Here is a 19773-nt window from a genome sequence, read left to right as displayed (position 1 = left end):
CTGCTAAGGCTCAAACCAAACAAGCATGTAGTCAGCTTTTCTCAACACCATTTAAGTGTTTTGTGACAGGGTCTCTTAATGAGCTGCAGGGTTTTGCAACTGAATCTGAGTCAAGAAGCCTCTCTTAGATGAGACCGCTTGCTTGCCTCTAGCAAGCAGAGCAAAACCGAGAAATTGCTACTACCAAAAAATATGCTTTATTCTTTCCCAAGCTTTCTCAGGCTTTCTGTGGATGTAGTTATCCACGTTGGGCGCCATCTGTAGATGGAGCTGTGGGCTGTATTCCTGCTGCCTAGCTCCTGGCTGTCTGGCTCAAGATCTCTCAATATCTGTGAAGAATTTTGATGGGACCTTGATGGGGATTGCATTGAATCTATAGATTGGCTTTGGTAGAACTGCCATTTTTACTATGTTGAGCCTCCCAATCCAAGAACAAGGGAGATCCTTCCATTTTCTGGTATCCTCTTCAATTTCTTTCTTCAATGCCTTAAAGTTCTTGTCAAATAGATCTTTCACTTCCTTGGTTAGAGTTACCCCAAGATATTTTATGCTGTTTGTGGCTATCGTGAAAGGTGATGATTCTCTTATTTCTCTCTCTGCTTCCAGATCCTTTGTGTATAAGAGGGCGACTGATTTTTTTGAGTTGATCTTGTATCCTGCCACATTACTAAAGGCGTTTATCAGCTGTGGGAGTTCTTTGGTGGAGTTTTTGGGGTCGCTCATGTACACTATCATATCATCTGCAAATAATGCAAGTTTAACTTCTTCCTTTCCAATTTGAATCCCCTTTATCCCCTTATGTTGTCTTTTTTTTTTTTTTCGGATTTTTTGAAACAGTTTCTCCGTAGCTTTTTGGTTCCTGTCCTGGAAATAGCTCTTGTAGAGCAGGCTGGCCTCGAACTCACAGAGATCCGCCTGCCTCTGCCTCCCAAGTGGTGGGATTATAGGCGTGCATCACCACCACCGCCTGGCTTCCCTTATGTTGTCTTATTGCTATTGTTAGAACTTCAAGTACTATATTGAAGAGGTATGGAGAGAGTGGGCAGCCTTGTCATGTTCCAGATTTTAGTGAGATGGCTTTGAGTTTCTCTCCATTTAATTTGATGTTAGCTGTTGGCTTGCTGTAAATAGCTTTTATTATATTTAGGTATGACCTTTGTATTCCTAATCTCTCCAAGACCTTTATCATAAAGGGTTGTTGAATTTTGTCAAATGCTTTTTCAGCATTTAATGAAATGATCATATGGTTTTGTTCTTTCAGTTTATTTATATGATGGATTCATCTCTGGGATGAATCCTACTTTATCATAATTGAAAATTTTTCTAATGTGTTCTTGGATTTGCTTTGCCATTATTTTATTGAGAATTTTTGTATCGATGTTCATGAGTGCGATTGGTCTGTAATTCTCTTTCTTGGTTGAGTCTTTGTGAGGTTTTGGTATCAGGGTAACTGTAGCTTCATAAAAGGGATTTGGCAATGACTCTTCTGTTTTTATATTGTGAAATACATTAAGGAGTATAGGTATTAGGTCTTCTTGGAAGTTCTGGTAGGATTCCGCATTGAAACCATCTGGTCCTGGGCTTTTTTTGGAAGGGAGGTTTTTGATAATAGTTTCTAATTCTTCGCGACTAACAGGTCTATTTAGATTGTTCATCTGATCTTGGTTTAACTTTGGCAAATGGTACTTATCTTAAAAAATGTCCATTTCTTTTGCATTTTCCAGTTTTGTGGCATACAGGCTTTTGTAGTAAGATCTAATGATTCTCTGAATTTCATTTGTGTCTGTGGTTATGTCTTCCTATTCATTTCTGATCTTATTAATTTGCATATTCTCTCTCTGCCGTTTGATTAGTTTGGATAGGGCTTTATCAATCTTGTTGATATTCTCCAAGAACCAGCTTTTTGTTTCATTGATTCTTGGATTGTTTTCTGTGTTTCTATTTTGTTGATTTCAGCCATCAGTTTGATTATTTTCAGTTTTCTACTCCTCCTAATTGAGTCTGGTTTTTTTCTAGAGCTTTCAGGTGTGCTGTTAAGTCTCCAGTATGTGCTTTCTCCGTTTTCTTTAAGTGGGCACTTAGTGCTATGAACTTTCCTCTTAGCACTGCTTTCATAGTGTCCCATAGGTTTGAGTATGTTGTGTCTTTATTTTCATTGAATTCAAGGAAGACTTTAATTTCTTTATTTTTTCCTTGACCCAGGTGTGGTTCAGTAGTTGACTGTTCAGTTTCCATGAGTTTGTAGACTTTCTGGGGGTAGCATTGTTGTTGAATTCTAACTTTAATCCATGGTGATCCGAGAAGACACAGGTGGGTACTAATATTTTTTGTAACTGTGGAAGTTTGCTTTGTTACTGAATATGTGGTCAATTTTCGTGAAGGTTCTATAAGCTGCAGAGAAGGCATATTCTTTCCTATTTGGGTAGAATGTTCTGTAGATGTCTTTTAAGTCCATTTGATTCATTACCTCCATTAATTTTCTCGTTTCTCTGTTCTGTTTCTGTCTGATGACCTGTCTGTTGTTGAGAGAGGAGTGTTGAAGTCTCCTACTATTAGTGTGTGTGTTTTGATGACTGCCTTGATTTTTAGTAATGTTTCTTTTACATAATTGCATGCTTTTATATTAGGGGCATAGATATTCAGTATTGCAACTTCATCCTGATGAATTGTTCCTGTTATGAGTATAAAGTATCCATTTCCATCTCTTCTGATTGATTTTAGTTTGACGCCAACTTTGTTAGAAATTAGTATGGCCATACCTGCTTGTTTCTTAGGTCCATTTGCCTGATAAATCTTTTCCCAGCCCTTTACTCTGAGTAGATATCTGTCTTTATGGTTGGGGTTTGCTTCTTGTAAGCAGCAGAATGTTGGATTCTGTTTTTGTATCCAATGTCTTAGCCTGTGCCTCTTTATAGGTGCATTGAGTCCATTGATATTAAGTGATATTAATGACCACTGGTTTTTCACTCTGGTTCTTTTTTTTTGTTTTTGTTTTTTTGTGTAGCGTTTGTGTGTTTCCTTTCTTTCAGTCGTGCTGGGGTTAGGGTCACTAGATGTCTGAGTTTGTGGGCATTGTTGGACTCCTTGGGTAGTGATTTTTCTTCTATTACTTTCTGTAAGGCTGAATTTGAGGCTACGTATTGTTTAAATTTGTTTCTATCCTGGAAATTTTGTTTTCTCCATTTATAGTGAACGAAAGCTTGGCTGGGTATAGTAGTCTGGGCTTTTATTCATGGTCTCTTAGTTTCTGCAATACATCTATCCAGGACCTTCTGGCTTTCATGGTTTCCATAGAGAAGTCAGATGTAAGTCTGATAGGTTTACCTGTATAAGTTACTTTACCTTTTTCCTTTGCAGCTCTTAATATTCTTTCTTTATTTTGTATTTTTCTGTTTTGATTATTATATGGCGAGGGGATTTTTTTTTTGATCCAGCCAATTCGGTGTTCTGTATACTTCTTGAACCTTCATAGGCATATCTTTCTTTAGATTGGGAAAATTTTCTTCTATAAGTTCATTAAATATATTTTTAGGACCATTGAAATGTACTTCTTCTCCTTCTATCCCTATTATTCTTAGGTTTGGTCTTTTTATTGTGTCCCAGATTTTCTGAGTGTTTTGTGATGAGAATTTTTTGATTTGCTGTTTTCTTTGATCAATGCGTTTATTTTCTCTATGGTATCTTCAGAATCTGAGGTTCTTTCTTCTATCTCTTGTATTCTGTTGGTTATGCTTGTTCTGTAACCTCTATTCATTTATCTAGATTTTCCGTGTCCCGCTGGCTCTTGGTTTGTGTTTTCTTCCTTGCCTCCATTTCAGTTTTCAAGTCTTGAACTGTGTCCCTTATCTGTTTGATTGTTTTTCCTTGGTTTCCTCGGATATCATTTACGGATTTACTCAATTATTCAAACTTTTTTTTATTCTTCTCATACATTTCTTTAAGGGAGTTTTTTTTACCTCCTGTTTAAGGGCCTGTATCATTTTCATAAAGTCAATTTTTTCTACTTCTTTTTTATTAAGGTGTTCAAGTACTCCTGTTGTACATTCGCTGGGTTCTGTTGATTTCGTGTTGTTTTTCAGATTGTTGGAGGAATTCTTTCATTGGCGCCTGCCCATCTTTTCCTCTGAATGCTCCCCTGTGGATCTTGTTTCACAGGATCAGGTCTCCTTGCCCACTGATGGATCTTCTGTTACCAAGATCAGGTCTTCTTGCTGGCCAGGTAACTCATAAACAAAAGGCCTTCCTTGCTTGCTGCAGGTCAGCTATTGAAACAAAGGGACTTCCGCCTGCCCGGTTGCACTCAGGACTCGTTCCCAGTGACCGAAGAGACTGAGCTGGGGAATGTCCTGGGCCCGAAGAGGGAAGGCAGAAGGGAGGGGTTTTCTGGATGCAAGCTAGGTGGGGTAGGAAGAGACAGGTAGTTGCCAGGAATAATAGCCTTTGCTGGAAGACCAGGAAGTATAGGGGGATGAGGAATGTCTGTGCTCAGTCGCCTGGGCTGCTGCTGCAGGTTGGGAACTCATCCTACTGGTGTATCATCTGGTAGGGAGATCAGGTCTCCTTGCTGTCCAGGTAGCTCGCAAACAAAAGGCCTACCTTGTTTGCTGCAGGCTGGCTATTCCACACAAGAGAATTATAGACTTAAACACACAGTATTTATATACAATAGGCTTATAAACCTTGTTTTTGAGTTTATCCTCTATCAGAAATGTTGTTTATCAGGTGGATCGAACTTAATTAGCAGTCATCTGTTATGTATCTTTTCAGAACTTGACACTGGCTATTACAAATAGTGCTGCTATGAACATAGTTGAGAAAGTGGTATGATCGAGCATCTTTTGCATATATGTCTCATAGAGGTATAGTTAAATCTTGAGGTATATCAAGTTCTAATTTTATGAGATTTTGCCATATTGATTTCCAAAGTGACTGTACAAGTTTGCATTCCTACAAGCAATGGAGAAGTGTTCTCCTTATTCCACATCCTCTCCGGCATAAGCTACCTCTTGTGTTTTTGATTTTAGCCATTTTTACACGTGTAAGATGGAATTTCAGAGTGATTTTGATTAGCATTTCCTTGATGGCTAAGGATATTGCATCTTTCTTTATTTCTCAACTATTGAGATTCTTCTATTGGGAATTTTCGGTTTAGAGCTGTACCACATTTTTAAATTGGGTCATATGAATTTTTTTTTTTTTTTATGTGTAGTGTCTTTATGTATTTTGGTGTTCAGAGTTCAGCCCTGTCTGATGTGGGGTTGGTGAAGATCTTTTCCCATTCTTCAGGCTGCTGTTTTGTCCTTTTGATGGTGTCCTTTACCTTCCAGAAGCTTTTCAGTTTCCTGAGTTCCCGTTTATTTATTGTTGATCTTAGTGCCTGTGCTCTCAGTATTCTATTCAGGAAGTTGTCTCCTATGCTAATGCCTTCAAGGGCCCGTGCAGGCTCCCTAGTTGTGGATTTGGAGATTTAGCTTCTGTGACCTCAGGTAAGTTGAGTTGTTTGGCTTTGCTTGTGGTATTTTTGAGCCCTTTGGCTCCTACACTGCTTCATTTCTTTCTTCTGCACATTTTTAGAAGTGTGCCTAATATTTGGCTGTTGGTTTCTATATCTGTTTTCATTAGTTGTTGCATGAAGCCTTTTTGATGGCAGTTGGCTAGTCACCCACTTGATCACAGATGACCAATTCAGAATATGTATCTGCTTTTGCTAGGGCTTTTAGTTGCTACCCTGCCTTTTTTTTTCCCCCATTAATGCCAATACCATACTGTTTGTATTACTATATGTCTGCAGAACAGCTTGAAGTCAGAAATGGTGATGCCTCAGGAACTTACTGCATTATAAAGGATTGTATTAGCTATCTTAGGTTTTTGTTTTTCCATATGTTCTTTTGAAGTATGTGAAGAATTGTGTTGGGATTCTAATGGGGTTTGTATAGAATTTGTAGATTTCTTTTAGCAAGATATCCATCTTTCTTCCTTCCTTCATTCCTTTCCTTCTTTTTTTTTTTTTTTTTTTTGGTTTTTCGAGACAGGGTTTCTCTGTAGCTTTGGTGCCTGTCCCGGAACAGCTTTGGCCAACTGTCTTGTAGACCAGGCTGGCCTCGAACTCCCAGAGATCCGCCTGCCTCTGCCTCCCGAGTGCTGGGATTAAAGGCGTGCGCCACCACCGTCCGGCTCCTTCCCTTTATTCCTTCCCTTCCCCTCCCTCCCTCCTTCCCTCCCTCCCTCTCACCCTTCCTTCCTTAGTTTCTACTGTGTTAATCCTACCAATCTATCAGAATAGGAGATCTCGCCATTTTTTGACATCTTCTTCAATTCCTTTCTTCAGGACTTAAAGTTCTCATACAGTTCTTTCACCTGCTTGGTTAGACTTACTCTAAGATGTTTTCTATTAGGGTATCGATTTTCTAATTTCTTTCCCAGTTCATTTATCATTTATATACAGGAGGGCTAATGACTTTTTTTTCAGCTAATCTTGTATCTCTCTACATCACAGAAGGTATTTTATCAGATGTAGGAGTTCCTAATAGGATTTTTGTGGTCTCTCTTTGCATATTGTCATATCATTTGCAAAATTTTCCTTCCAATTTGTATCCGCTTGATCTCCTTTTTGTCTTATTGCTTTAGCTAGAACTTCAAGTACTATATTGAATAGACAGCGAGAAAGTGAACAGCCTTGTTTTGTTCCTGATTTTAATGAAATTGCTTTGAGTTTCTTTCCATTTAATTTGATGCTGGCTGTTGACTTGCTGTATATACTGCCTTTATTATGTTTAGCTAGTTCCTTGTATCACTGATCTCTCCAAGATATGTGTATCATGAAGGAATGTTAGATTTTGTCAAAGACATTTTAGCATCTAATGAGAAAATCATTTGGTTTTTTTCTTTGCATTTATGGTGGGTTATAGTGATAGATTTTTGTATGTTAAACCAACTCTGCATCTTTGGGATGAAACCTACTTAGTCATGATGTGTTCTTGCATTTGATTTGCCAGTGATTTATTGAGTATTTTTGCATCAATGTTCATGAGGTCGATTTGTGTGTAAGTCTGTTTGTTGCTTGCATTTTTTTACGTAGTATGGGTATCTGAGGTAGCTGTAGCCTCATAATAAGAGCTTGGTAAGTTCTTTCTATTTCTATAGTGTGGAACAATTCGAAGTGTTTTAGTAATAGCTCTTTTCTGATGGTGTGGTCAACTTAAAACTATGTGACTATGGCTTTTTTTGGTTAGGATACTTTCAACCAACAAATACTTCCTTTTTTTTTTAGGACTTATTGGTTTTTTTAAGTTGTTTATTTGTTTTTTGATTGTCTTTGGTAAGTTGTGGGTATTTCCTATTGAGAAAATGGTCCGTTTATTTTATATTTTCCCATTTGTGCAGTACAGGTTTTTAAAGTGTGACCTAATGATTCCTTTGATTTTCTTAGTATCTGTTGTTATATCTCCCTTTTTATTTCTAATTTTGTTAATTTGTATATTCTCTCTCTGCCTGTTAGTTCATTTGGATAATGTTTTATCTATTTTGTTGATTTTTTTTTCCCTCAACAAACCAACTTTGTTTCATTCTTTTCTTCTCTTAGCTATTTTATTGATTTCAGCTGTCAGTTTGATTATTTCCTGCCATCTACTCATCTTGGGTATTTTTGCTTCTTTTTATTCTAGACTTTCAGGTGTTCTATTAAGTCACTGGTATGCGAATTCTCTAAATTCTTTATACAAGTGCTTACTGTTGTAAACTTTCTCCTTATCATTGTATGTGTTTGGATATGTTTTGCATTCATTTGAATTCTAGAAAGTCTTTCTTATTTAATCCTTGATTCAGTGGTAACTCAGCTGAGGGTCATTCAGTTTTCGTGAGTTTCTACATTGTTTTCAAAACTCTAGCCTTAACCCATGGTGGTCTGATAGATACAGGGGATCATTTCAATTTTTTTTTTTTTTTGTATCTGTTGAGACTTACTTTGTGGCCAAGTATATGGGTAGTTTTGGAGACATTTTCATGATGTCCTAGAAGAAGGTATAATCTTTTTGCTATAGGTTTCATTTTATGTCCGTTTGAGTCATTGCACTTTCTCTAGGACTGGATGTATGGATACTTTTTAAATTTGGCTTTTTCATGAAATATCTCATTTCCTCCACCTATGTTGATTGACAGTTCTGGTGGCTATAGTAATCTGGACTGGCATCTGTGGTCTTTAGAGACTGTAAGACATCAGCCTAGTCTCTTCTGAATTTTAGGGTCTCTATTGAGAAATTGGGTGTGTTCCTAATAAGTCTGCTGTTCTATGCTAGTTTCCTTTTCTCCTTGCCACTTTTAATATTTTTCTTTGTTCTTTTTGTGTGTAGTGCTTTGATTATGTGGCACAGGGATTTTCTTTTCTGATCCGATCTATTTGATAGTCTTGAACCTTAATAGGCATTTTCTTATATAGGTTAGGAACAATTTCTTCTATGACTTTGTTAAATTTATTCTTTGAATTTTTGAGCTAGTCCCAGGCTTATGTTTGGTCTTTATATAGTGTCCCAGATTTTCTGGATGTTTTGTGTTAGGAAGATATTTGATTTACCGTTTTCTTTGACCATATTTTTTGAATCTATTTCCTCTATTGTATCTTCAGTGCCTGAGAGTCTCTTTTCCATCTTTTAGATTTTATTAGTGATGCTTGTATCTATAATTTCTGTCCACTTTCTCAGATTTTCCACTTCCAGGATTCCCTCTGTTTGTGTTTTCCTTATTACTTTTACTTCAATTTTCAAGTCTTGAAGTGTTTTACTCACCTTTTTTTGTGTGTGTGTGTGACTTTTTTGGCATTCTTTTAGGGATTTAATGTCATTGCTTTAGCTCATGTTATTCTTTGTGAATCCCTGGTTACTGTTTTTAAGTCTGGTTCTTTTTTTTTTTCCTGGATTGATGCCCCTTTGATTCTAGGGCTGAGAGTTTAAAAGCTTATTGTTCTTGTCAAATTTGGACTAACATTTGTTAACACAGTTGTCCCTTTTTTATATCATGGGCAAAACCAGACCGGATTATTAGAAATTTTTACATCCATTTTTTTCAGTCTTGTCAATTCCTCTTTGAAAAGTTTTTTGAATGACTATTGCAGTGATTGCTGCAATGTGAGAACTGCCAGTATAAGATAGCCATTATGTAACTAGGCAAGTCACTGAGATTTACTGATGCTATGGTAGCTCTACATTCTTTGGTATGTCTGTCAAAAGCAAACTGGCTGATTATTGTATCTTCTACTTCCCTATGAGTTACTTTTTGTTATCCTGCTTTCTTAGGATGAGCAAGAAACTCAGACCATGGCTCATTAACCCTCTGTTTTAAAGTGGCCAGAGAATCTTCTCCTTGATCAAAAGTAGTTCTCCAGCCCTGTGGTGCACAAAGTTATACTTGGTCAAAGTACTGGGTGGAATCAATTGTCTATATTAGAGCATCACAGTGCCATGCCATTCCTTGAAGCACGCCTGAGTTAATAGGGACATATTTGCTATGGCTTATTTCTGCCTGTTTAGTCCATGGTACTTTGCTTTCTGCAGAAAGTATAATTCTGGGACAAGGAAGTTTTAAAAAGTAATAAGACACCAACTTGAATTTCCCACATCATAGCAAAACAAGGAGTATGCATGCGATTGTCAGCAATAGATTATCTGAAATTCTTAGAGAACACAAAGTAGATGGGTGGTATTGTCACATACTTGAGGATCAGAAATCATAGGCATTTTAAGTGCTAACACGATAATGGGTTCAGTCTAACCATTTTCTTCCAAATAGTCATTGGAAGTGAGGCAGCATAGATTGAATTTCTGAATTGCATTGATGAGAATGAATATCTGTTGTATATGGCTATAAATCTGAGATATTTGAAGGGAGAAGCAGCATATCTAAGTCTATTTTCTTATATGTGGGAGCAGTAGTCCACTAGGATTTGGAGGGTTTTCCTCTTTATGGTTCTGTAATAGATCCATGCTGTACATTATTGCAGTTCTGGTTGCAAAATAATTGATAGGGATTTCATATCTGTTCTCATGGGCTGTTTTTACATTAGCTTCTTTGATTTTTCAGTTTTTAACTGTAGCACAAATAAGAAAAACCCAGGGACAAATATTAGGCTTCATGCTGAAGGTCAGAAAAGCAAAGTGGCCAACTACTAGAGAGACCTTTTACCTGTACCAAATCTTTAAACCAAAGGGGCGAGATCATGTCTCTACAAATTCTCAGATTCCACACTCCTTTTTGAGTTCCTGTCACTTCCCCTTTATGTTCCTCTCTCCACTCAGCCATATCACTTCTGTCTCCACCTCCACTGTGTTGGCATAGGATCCCTCTGTTTCTCTTTTAGACAGACTGAATCTTGTGTAGCCCAGGCTGAACTTGAATTCACAGAGATCTATCTGTCTCTGTCTTTCTGAGTCCTGGGAATAAAGGTGTCTTCCAACCCTGGTTGATTAGTGTGGCTGCTTTTCTTTCTGATCTCGAGGCAAGAATTATTTATTATTATTTATTAAAGCACAAATAACATACCACTATATTCAACATTAGTGGTTTCTTGTTTAGGAAACCAAGAATTAAAATTTATAGTTAACTTGTAAAAAGTTGAACAACCGTTGATCTGAATATTTTCACGTTTGGATCTTGCCAGTATCTTAAGAATTGTATTAAAAAATGCAGTGTCTAACCAGAAGGTGGTGCCGTTTGCCTTTAATTCTAGCACTCGGGAAGCTGTGAGTTCAAGGCCAGCCTGGTCTGCAAGAGCTAGTTCTAGGACAGGCTCCAAAGCTACAGAGAATCCCTGTCTCGAAAAACAACAATAACAAAACAAAACAGAAATGCAGTGTCTAGGAGGACTGAGGTCAATGTATGTTTATTTTACTTTCTCACTTATGGTCACTTCTTTCTCTTTTTGTTTTTTAAAATTCTCCTTCCCCTTCTTCCACTCTCCTTATCTCTGTGCCTTCCCCCATACACTCTTCAGAGAGCTTAAGGCCTCCATAGGATGTCAATAAAGTCTATTTATTTGAGGCAAGACCCTTGCATCAAGGCTGACCAAGGTGTCCCATCATAGCTTACCCTGGCAGTCATATCCGATGAGATCAGCAAAAGTCATATGGCCAGCACAGCTGCTTGACAAAGATTTAGCTAAGCTGAAGCATATAATAGCCACTGTGCCACCTTTGGTTTTCATCTCCTCCTTTTGCATATTTTGGAAACTTACTATTTTCACAATTTGGGGATATTGGATTGATGGAAAATTTCTTATGAATCATTTATGCTTTCTCCCAGGAATATTGCTTCTAAGCTTCCTCAGGAAAGTCCTAAACATACCACCTCTCCCTGTTTAGGGAGCTATCCTTATCTACCTGAAGGTCTTCCTCATCTCTGGGAGGCTGTGACACACATAAAGAAACCAGAAAGATATCTCTTTAGGAAACTATGAGATATTTTTGAAACTTCTGTCTTTGTACTGACACAGGAACAAGATTCTGTGCGCTAGAGGCATTGGCCACAGATCAGATTGCAATCTCTTCCCATTATATACTTAGGCAATTGCATGGCATATGTGGCAACTAAGTCAGGGTAGCTGAAGTTACCTCTGCCCTTAACAGAGACCTATATTGAAGACAAAAATGGGTTGGAAAGATGATAAAAGAAAGAGACTTCATTTAGGACCTCTCTCCCTCCCTCCCTCCCTCCCTCCCTCCCTCCCTCCCTCCCTCCCTCCCTCCCTCCCTCCCTCCCTCCTTCCCTCCCTCCCTCCCTCCCTCTCCCCTTCCCTCCCTCCTCCTCCTCCCTCCTTCCTTCCCTCCCTCCTTCTTTCTTTAATTGATTTTATTGAATGCCTCATTTTTCTCTGCTCCTCCCTGCTTCTCTCCCCTCCCCTTCAGCTCCCTCCCATGTTCCCCATGCTTCCAATTAATCAGGAGATCTTGTCTTTTTCTACTTCCCATGCAGATTAGATCTATGTATGTCTCTTTTAGGATACTCATTGTTGTCTAGGTTCTCTGGGATTGTGATTGCGTAGGCTTGTATTCTTTGCTTTATGTTTAAAAACCACTTATGAGTACATGTGATAATTGTCATTCTGTGTATGAGTTACCTCACTCAAAATGTTTCCTAGCTCCATCCATTTTTTTTTTGAAAAATTCAAGGTGTCATTATTTTTTTTTTTCTGCTGTGTAGTTCCCCATCATGTAAAATGTACCACATTTTCCATATCCATTCCTCGGTCGAGGGGCATTTAGGTTGTTTCAAGGTTCTGGCTATGACAAACAAAGCTGCTATGAACAGAGTTGAACACATGTCCTTGTGGCACGATTGAGCATCCTTTGGATATATACCTAAAAATGGTATTACTGGGTTTTGAGGAAGATTGTTTCCTAATTTTCTGAGAAATTGCCATATTGATATCCAAAGGGACAATGTCCCACCAGCAATGCAAAAGTGTTCCTTTTTCCCCACAACATCTCCATCGTAAGTTGTCATCAGTGTTTTTGATCTTGGCTATTCTTACAAGTGTAATATAGAATCTCAGAATTGTTTTGATTTGCGTTTCTCTGATGACTAAGGATGTTGAACATTTCTTTAAATGTCTTTCAGCCATTTTAGATTCTATTGTTGAGAGTTCTCTGTTTAGGTCTGTCCTCAATTTTTTTATTTGATTATTTGTTATTTTGGTGACCAATTTCTTGAGTTCCTTGTATATTTTGGAGATCAGACCTCTGTCTGTGGGGTTAGTAAAGATCTTTTCCCATTTTATTGACTGCTGTTTTGTCTTATTTACTGTGTCCTTTGCTTTATAGAAGCTTTTCAGTTTCAGGAGGTCCTATTTATTAATTGTTTCTCTCAGTGTCTGTGCTACTGAAGTTTTATTTAGGATGTGGTCTCCTGTGCCAATGCGTTCAAGTGTACTTCCCACTTTCTCTTCTATGAGGTTCAGTGTCGCTGGTTTTATGCTGAGGTCTTTGATCCATTTGGACTTGAATCCAAATGAAAATAGAATCTATTTTAATTCTTCTACAAGGACCTCCTTTTCTTAGAAAATGTAGCACATGCAAAGCCACTGTGATGTCATATTGCCAAGGAACAACAGGATTAAGTAAACAAATTTTATAAGTATATAAAATGTGGACATTATTTTATTCCAGAATTTGCTTAATAAGTGCAGCAGTTTTGGCCTGAGGATTTTTGTTGGGCAGTCTGACCATTAAGAATTAATCCTACGTTGCTTGGAACATGGTGATCTGCCCAGGCTGGCTTGGAGATTTTGTTTTGGTAGTGTCCTTGTAGCTATAAAAGCTACTAGCTTGAGAAGAGGCTGTCATATGCCTTTAGATTCTTAAAAAAATGTTTATAGGGTTAAAAAGTAAAATTGATAACTATCAATGATGTCAAAACTTGAGGGAAGATCATTGGAAAAGAATAGTTCTGTCATAGTTTATCAGTGATGACTAAAATATGAGCAGAACATATACCTTCTTATATCCAAATCCAAAAATGACATGATCTATATTTTGAAATAAGCAAGATGCATCTATCCCTGTTTACTAAATTCTGTATAAATAAAGAAGCACTCTGGCTGCTAGTCAGTCAGGCTGCAAGATTCTTCCAACTATCATGCCTGTCTCAGTCCTTCCATTGCTTACTCTTTACATCCTCTTGGGACTTGTCTACTACTGGGCTCACTCCCTTCACTGCCCCTTATTTATATTTAAAGAAAATTTTTCTTAGCCGGGCGGTGGTGGCGCACGCCTTTAATCCCAGCACTTGGGAGGCAGAGGCAGGCGGATCTCTGTGAGTTCGAGACCAGCCTGCTCTACAAGAGCTAGTTCCAGGACAGGCTCCAAAACCACAGAGAAACCCTGTCTCGAAAAAGCAAAAAAAAAAAAAAAAAAGAAAGAAAAAGAAAATTTTTCTTGCCTTCTCCAAGGGTCAAGTGCCCAATATTGGATGCCAGTTATGGGGTCCATGGCTAACAGTGTCAGTTTGTGTAAGACAAGAAGGAAATTTGGTTTTCTAGAACCCAGTCGCTCGTATTGGTTCAAACTTGTAGATTCTAACACCAGGTAGTTTATTTCAGCCATATTTAAGTATAGTACAATTTGGAAACAAGGTCTCCTGGTGATAATTACCAGAATGCCATATGCATAACAAATCTTAAAGAATGATTATATTGGAACTATTTATAAACTGTGTGTGACCTTTTCCACATCTTGATTGAGAAACAGTGCTCGAGATAAGGGTTTGGGAAAGATGACTGAGGTAGCATAAGTGTCTGTGGGAACCAGGTGTGGCTCCCTAGTATTGTGGAGGTCTTCAGGCTATTAACTACCTCTGCTCCTACAGCTGTGTTTGTGTATGAACTGCAAACATAATAAAAAGATAAACAAACACAAGTAGGAAGAAGAGGTATACATTTTTTTGCTAGGAAGAAAGGACAAACTTAGAGCAGGAGGGGGACAAGCTTGTGATGTTCATGGATTGTTCAAACTACATTATATACTTATATAGAATTGTGAAAAGGATTGTTTAAAAGTCACTAGGTAGGGGCTGGAGAGATGGCTCAGAGGTTAAGAGCATTGCCTGCTCTTCCAAAGGTCCTGAGTTCAATTCCCAGCAACCACATGGTGGTTCACAACCATCTGTAATGGGGTCTGGTGCCCTCTTCTGGCCTGAAGACATAAACACAGACAGAATATTGTATACATAATAAATAAATAAATATTTTTTAAAAAAACTCACTAGGTAAATCATATAAAATTTTCTTTTTAAAATTTCCTTTTTGTTTAATTTTCTGTGTGTTTATGTCACCATGTCACCAGCACATAGTTTTTAGTTTGGCAATAAGTTTTACCCTTTTTTTTCTCCCAGGATTTTCCCTCAGTATGTGTTCTTGAAGAGGCATATGCGATTTTTAACGTGAATTTAAAATTATTCTGTAAAAATAGTTTCATTGACTTTGTTTTTGTTTTGATAGAGGGTACATGATATGTGCAGAGTACTGTAGGTGAAACTGACATCTTATATATTTTAGTTTTTTATAAATCAGAAATCCTTATGTGTTCATGGTTCTATAGAAAGGCTTTGACTTTGACTTTTTCTTAGGTACAATGTTAGCTCTGAGTTTTAAAGTAAGGCCTTTTTATGATGAAATACTTTCATTAATGTTCACTTGGTGAGTGTTATTTTGTCAATTATGTAGTGGTTATGGGTTTTTTTTCTGTTTTTAGATGATATGCTTTCCTTATTCCTACAAATAGTATTAAATTAATTGATTCTTATGTGTTGTATCTTCCCTGAATTTTACATATCAGTGTTTAAGATTTATAATATTTTCAGTACTTTATGTATGTATGTATGTATGTATGTATGTATGTATGTATGTATGCATGCACTCATGCACATGTACGCATGCCTCTGTGTGTGTGCGCACATACGCCCCTATGTATTTGTATTCTTTTCATGTTTTGAGCAGAGGATAGTTTGTAGGAGTCAATTACTTCTACAATACAAGTTTGGGAAATTGAACTGATGTCAAATTTGCCAGAAAGTTTCTTTTCCTTTTACAGTAGCCTTTTTTTTTTTTTCCTGTTGACAAATAGTATTCATTAGTTAAGGAATTCATTCTAGTTTCCCTTTGTGGCTATTCTCACTACTACTGTTATAAATAACCTAACCTAGATATTTCTGTGGACATAGATTTTTTTTTATCTTGAACAGTATATAATATGATTGCTAGGTTTTGTAAGAAATTACTATGTTAATTTTAATAATGGTTGATTTAACATTTATACTTGATTTATTTGGTCTTGTTTCTGCTGTCTTTCTACTAATTTTTATCTTTTCATTTACTTTCCTAAGTACTTACAAAATTAGGCTTCCTTAAGATTTTAATAGCCATTTTTATTTTTTTTATTTTTTTTATTTTTTTTTTTTTTTGGTTTTTCGAGACAGGGTTTCTCTGTGGCTTTGGAGCCTGTCCTGGAACTAGCTCTGTAGACCAGGCTGGTCTCGAACTCACAGAGATCCGCCTGCCTCTGCCTCCCGAGTGCTGGGATTATAATAACTTTTACTGAGCATCTTCTTGTTGACATTTGTGTAGTATCTTTTGTGAAATGTATATAAAATTCCTTTGTTTACAGTCTAATTGGGACGTTACTGTTGGGTTGCTGATATTTGTTATTATTGACAGAAGTAGCTATTTCCAGTCCTTCAAGTTAAAACCTTTTGTTTCTTTATTCCTTTGTTCATGAGTAACTTCATTGGGTTTGGGTGTCTTTTGAAGCACAATACTGTTTTACAATTTTTCATTCTATTTTTATTTATTTTCGGTGTGAATGTTTGAGTATTTATAGAGTCATTGTAGTCATTCTTCCATATAGGTCCATGTGATTGAATTTATTTGGACAGGTTTATTGTCAACCTTTTTTTTTTCTTTGGGAGAACCATCTTGCTAACCTGATTTTTTTTTTCATTTGTTTGTTTGGTTGTTTTTGTTTTAAAATCAGGCTCTTATTAGACGGGTAAATGACATAGACTAAGCTAGCCTTGAACTTCAAAAATTGTTTTGCCTTTGTCGCTTATGTGTGGTGGTTAACACCATGTATTGGTATCCTATTCCTGGTTTTTATTTTTTAATGTTATGTGTTACAAACATATTTCAGAATGAGTGAATTCTCTTAATATTTTTCTAACAAAATAGTATTGTGGAGTACTTTCTCACTTAGATATGTCATTTTTTTATAGTTTTAATTCTTACATCTCAATTATTCCTTATATATTTTTATGTATGACAGCTTTGTTCTGTATTTTTATCCATTTCTTTATAGTAGTATTATTCGTATTAAAGAAATTACTTATGTTACTCAGTGTATTTTCCTTATTGTTCTCGAGCTTTATAATTCATATAAAATTCATTATATAAAAAAGCTAATGTTTGAAGTACTTATAGTTTTAACCTTGTTAGTGAGATTCAGCAAGATAACAACAAAATGATAATTTAAAAAAAGACATCCTTAATGTTGCTTGCTTTGTACAGCTAAAGTATGTGATTATGTAAGCATACAAATAATTCTTTTTGTTTAGGAAGTATTCTTTACTACTTGACATTTATAGTAAGTATTGGTACATAAGCCCATTTTAAATTTGTTTTTGTCTGCTTTTTTAAAATATCACTTTTATTTTTGGCAAGTGGCAGAATCACCATTAAAATGGCTTTGTGTTTTTCTAATAAATGAATCTAGAACAGAAGATTCATTTTTGAAGCTTTATGAGGCTGTGTATCATGGTTCTGGGGTCTGTCTTTGACTCTTTATTTCAGTGGTTCTCCACTTTCTTTGTGTGTAATCCTTTAATATAGTGCCTCATGTTATGGTGACCCCAACCATAAAATTATTCTATTGCTACTTCATTACTGTAATTTTGCTACTGTTATTAATCATAATGTAAATAACTGATGTACTGGATATGATCTTACCACCCACAAGTTAAGAAATGATGCTTTACTGAATGTGGTAACTGAACTACTCCTTACTTTTTAAAATATAGACACAAATGCTCACATCTGTTGGTTTATGTTATACAATAGGAATTTGTTATAATAATTATGAATGTTTTGTTTAATGAATAGGAAGAAAATGAAAGAAGAATGCAAGCTAAAGATTATTCAGATATTGAATCAACATCTTCAGAGAAGTAAGTAACTGTAGGCATTCATTTACTTGTCTTAAAGACATGAGTTCACCTTTTACTTTTTATTTTCATTTTAGTTCTGGGAGGAAACGGAAAGGACCTTTTAAAACCATAAAATGTGGGATTAACATTGATCTGTCTGATAACAAAAAGTAAGTCTTCTTAGTAATTTGTATGAATGGAAACAAACAGGATTTCAGTATTGTAATATGTGTATTTTCCTGTTCCTTTTCATGCCTAGCATTTTTATCTAAAGTCATATTATTTCATCATCATCATCATCATCATCATTATTCTATTATTTTCCTGTTTAGGTTTTCTCTGTGTAACTTTTCGCTGTCTTGGAACTACCTCTTGTAGACCAGGCTGGCCTCAAACTCACTGAGATCTGCCTGCCTCAGCCTTCCAAGTGCTGGGATTAAAGGTGTGTGCTACCACTGCCTGACTTTCAAATTATTTTTACAAGTTTATTATTATACTTTTTTCTTATTACTGAAGACCAAAGAATTAAGCTGTAAACATTTAAAAATAGACAATAAATTATTCATTCTATTTTTCTAGGTTATACATTTTATGCACTCAGTGATCTTTGTTTTTGGATATTTTGGGGCATATAAGTTCATTAATACATTAATTTGAAATGCTTATTATTAACTTTTTCTGTGTAATGAGAAGACAATTCAGGAACAAGTTAATTTTCACTAATATTTTCAGAAAGTTTCACTGTAAATCTGTTTTATTGCAGGTGGAAGTTGCAGTTACATGAGCTGACTAAACTTCCTGCTTTTGTACGTGTTGTATCAGCAGGAAATCTTCTAAGCCATGTTGGCTATACCATTTTGGGTATGAACACAGTTCAACTATGTATGAAAGTTCCAGGGAGTAGAATACCAGGTGATTGATATGATCAAACATTTTTCTTAGTTGAAATGAATGAATTAATCCCCATTGTAAAAGATAAAAGTAATTTCTTACCATTTATAATTAAACAAAACTACTGAAATATTATATGTTCTTTATGTTTCTAATATCTATAATGATTCTAATTATGGAACCCATATTATTATTTTTCCAAAGTGTTTAAAAATCTTTCCCTATGACAGGAACAATATAATTTGAAACATTTAAAAACTAGACAGAGGTACTAAATAATTTATTTCCTAAAATTATACAGAGTTACTTTTAAATATTGTTATGCTTGTTTTACTTAGATTTATGTTTATGTATCATATGTATACAATGACCGCAGGATCCAGAAGAATGCATTGTAACCGTGGACAGGGAATTACAGATGAGTTTCCATCAGGATATTGGGAATTGTAACCTGGGTAACTGGAAGAGTAGCCGGTATTTTTAACCTCCTTTTCAAGTCCGTGTCTTATTGAATCTTTGAAACTATTTTTTGGCGTGGAATGAGGCTGCTAAATACAGTTATGAATTTATAAACATGTTTTATTGAGCACATACTTGAGCTGCTTTTTTATTTTCTATTTCAGTTTTATAGTTCTGTAGTTATTTGTTGTTCAAGATTAGTTTTATCTTCATTAGGAAGTTAATATAATGTCTATAATGATTCTAATGAGGGAGCTCATTTTATCATTATACCAAAGTGTTTTAAATTCTTTTCCTATGCCAGGTAAAATATAATTAGAAAAAAATATAAACCTTCAAGGAACCCTTGTGGTTATGTAAATTTTCAGATATATAAATCTTTATCCTTGTTAATTTTTTTAGCAAGTGGTCTAATTTGAATATGAAAGTTATATGCTGACAAAGTGTGAAAAATGGCAGTTAAATATATATTTTGAACTAGAAAGGAAATGTAGTATATGAAAGAGATTGATAGCCTGAACTGACCTGAAAGTGTGAATAGTAGAAGGTGAGCTTGAATTTCTGCTTCTGCTTACAAAGTGCTGGGATTATAGACTTCTATTCCAGCTCTTGATTGTGTGTATGCATATAGGGATGATATTTTAAAAAGTGAATCCTGAGAGTCAATCTTGCAAGCCCAACACCTTCCTAACCAATTTATCTTTTTAACTTTTGATGAAATTTTATTTGAAGGATTGTTTTGTATTC

At 35.9% G+C, this 19773-nt stretch overlaps 1 protein-coding gene across 5 annotated transcripts in view; it reads left to right on the top strand.

Annotated features, from left to right (window-relative positions):
• Window positions 1-19773, top strand: part of LOC130868823 (histone demethylase UTY) — a 498107-nt gene that overhangs the window by 448348 nt on the left and 29986 nt on the right. For 4 of the 5 annotated variants that reach the window (XM_057760846.1, XM_057760847.1, XM_057760849.1 and 1 more), the window contains 3 exons: window positions 17633-17697; window positions 17772-17846; window positions 18440-18588. In XM_057760846.1, coding sequence (XP_057616829.1) covers window positions 17633-17697; window positions 17772-17846; window positions 18440-18588 — 289 coding nt within the window. The remainder of the gene's footprint in view (window positions 1-17632; window positions 17698-17771; window positions 17847-18439; window positions 18589-19773) is intronic. The other variant, XM_057760848.1, reaches the window with a different exon arrangement.

Source organism: Chionomys nivalis, chromosome Y (assembly GCF_950005125.1).
Source record: "Chionomys nivalis chromosome Y, mChiNiv1.1, whole genome shotgun sequence".
Lineage (NCBI taxonomy): Eukaryota > Metazoa > Chordata > Mammalia > Rodentia > Cricetidae > Chionomys > Chionomys nivalis.
Note: the sequence above shows the minus strand (reverse complement) of the source record. Positions and strands in the feature narration are given on the sequence as shown.